Below are 2398 nucleotides of genomic sequence, written 5' to 3' on the forward strand. Positions count from 1 at the left end.
GATCTGTTCACTGATACACCCTGGTGCCTAGGAGATTATGAACGAATGAGGGAGGTCTATTACTAACCTCTTATGAGAAAACTGAAGAATTTGAGACCTTGACCAGGGACAAGGCTTTCGAGTGGTGTGTGATCTGGGAATTCAGACCCTGTTGAGATTTGCCTTGATGTGTGCCCAGTCCTGCATGGTGCCAAGACACAGCCCTAGCACATTTTAGGAAGACATCGTAGGTCATGTTGCCCAAGCAGTGCCTCAGAGGCCACTTGTGTGAAGGTCAAACCCTCTCCTCCCCTCCGGCCTCCAGCAGGCCTGGCCCTAACAGCACCATTCCTGAGCCAGCCCCGAGGTGGGGGCAGAGGCCTGAGGGAACCCCTTGGGCACTGAGCCTTCCTCCCCGTGGGCCACTCTTGACCACTGCGAGATAGGGGCCAATGGACACACTTCCTCCTTCCACGCCCTGTGGGTAGGCAGATCTGAGCCACATTTCAAAGGCTCCTCAGAAGGTTCCATGGGGCTGTGTCAGCCATGTGCTAGGCAAGCACACATCGTGACGACTCCCTCTCCTCGGAATCACACTGCCCAAACATCAGCCTTGGTCTCCACCTTTGCTTTCAATTAAGACCGTCTCCAATTCTCAAAGCTACATGCAAAAATAAAAAACGCAGGCCCCTCCCTCCCTCAATGCTGCAGAGGTCCTCAAGCTAGGGAATTCTAAAGACATCTGGAAACTGTCCCCTGCACTGCAGACAGCACACCTCAGGGTTGACGGGTGGGGGTATAAATCTTAATTCTGCTTTGTAGACGTCTGTCTTTATATAAATCTAGAGTTGAGAGGTACGATGTGGCCCACACAGTTTCAAATACATTTTAATTATCATAAAAATCACCAGAGCTGTTTTTAAAATATTTAACTGGTACTAGCACTAAACGCTGGCTGCGCAGGAGAGGCTGGGACGGCCAGGGGAGCGGGCCTGTGATTAACCAGTCTGGCCTGGTAACAACAGGTCCCATGTATACATATATAGTTCGAGCGTGAATTGTCCCCTTTACTCCACACAACCACTGTACTAAGGTAGGTACTATCATCACCTCAACTTTAGAGATGAGGAAGCTGCGGCAGAAAGGCGACTTGGCCAAGGGTCACAGCTACCACGTGACTGCCTCACTCAGCCCTCGAGCCTAGCCTGGGGTTCATACTATTATTATTACTTTATAAATGTGGAACCTGAAGCACTGAGAGGTTAGGTAACTTGCCCCAAATCACACAGGAAGTGGTAGAACTTGGATATGAACTCCGCCAGTCTAGAACTCTCATGTGACTATTTAAATTAAAATTAATCAAAATAAAACAAAATTTCAAATTCCATTCCTCAGCTACTCTAGCCACGTTTCAAGTACTTAACAGCCTCCTGTGGCCGCCGGCCAGTGCAGAGACAGACCGTGGAGGAAACGCTGAGAAATTCCATCGCAGAGCGCCTGTTCAGTTGGAAGCCAACATTTAAAAACTGGGAGATTTAATATAACAGTCCCATTTTCTGGCTGCTATTGAAAAATCAGAAGACCGAGCAACTCTATGCCTCCGCTCCCGTGGGGCCACGGCTGGCACAGCTGAACAGCGGCTGCCCTCAGGATGGGGCGAGCTGTCCCCCAGCGCCCACTGAGCCCATGCTTCACATATTTACATGACAGCTGGGCAGCTAGCAGTCCTGAAAATCCCCAGGGCGGTCCTCTTCCACAGATGGGGGATCTGCGGCCAGAGAGGGCGATGCACGTTTTGTAGCACACACAGCACATGGGACACACAGCCAGAGCAGGGACCTGGGCTTTCAGAGTCCCAGGCCAGGGTCAAACACCAAAGCACCTGCTCTGTGCTTGACAGCCGACCCGCCACTCGGACCTCACCCTGATGCCCCCATCTGGAGACTCTCCGGACACAGGAGTGTGGCATCTGGGATGGACTTTATTGGACACGTGGCTGCCCTGCGGCCGGGGTGGGGCCTGGCACCGAGTGGGAGGCCCAGAGGTCAGGGCTGTTTGGAGCGAGGCCACAGGCGGCTGGTGAGAGAGCTGAAGAAGAGGTTCTGCTTGCTGGATCTGGAGAGCTCGGCCAGGCGCTGCTGCTCCTCCTGGGGTTGGGGAACAGATGGAGGAGGGGCGGGTCAGGGGTCAGTGGGGGTGGGCAGAGCATCCTGCCAGGGTTCCCAGTTTCCAGCCCTCAGCCCAAGGGAAATCTCTGCCCAGACCATACCCTTTCCCTTAAAACCCCAGAACGCCAGCCCAGACATGGCAAGAGCCAGCTCTGAGCCACAGGAGCCCAGACTCAAATCCTGGTACCCTCAAGATCCCCTTCCCCAGATTCCAGGGGGCCTCTCCCCTCAACCCTGGGAACCTATTTACC

At 53.5% G+C, this 2398-nt stretch overlaps 1 protein-coding gene across 1 annotated transcript in view; it reads right to left on the minus strand.

The window, feature by feature from the left end:
• Window positions 1-851: 851 nt before the first annotated feature.
• The window catches only part of LOC105310833 (mitochondrial import inner membrane translocase subunit TIM50-like), a 4279-nt gene continuing 2732 nt past the window's right edge, over window positions 852-2398 (minus strand). The window contains exon 4 of the mRNA XM_023526863.1: window positions 852-2144. Coding sequence (XP_023382631.1) covers window positions 2025-2144 — 120 coding nt within the window. The 3' untranslated portion in view covers window positions 852-2024. The remainder of the gene's footprint in view (window positions 2145-2398) is intronic.

The sequence above is a fragment of the Pteropus vampyrus genome, unplaced genomic scaffold (genome assembly GCF_000151845.1).
Source record: "Pteropus vampyrus isolate Shadow unplaced genomic scaffold, Pvam_2.0 Scaffold12801, whole genome shotgun sequence".
NCBI classification, from domain to species: Eukaryota; Metazoa; Chordata; class Mammalia; order Chiroptera; family Pteropodidae; genus Pteropus; species Pteropus vampyrus.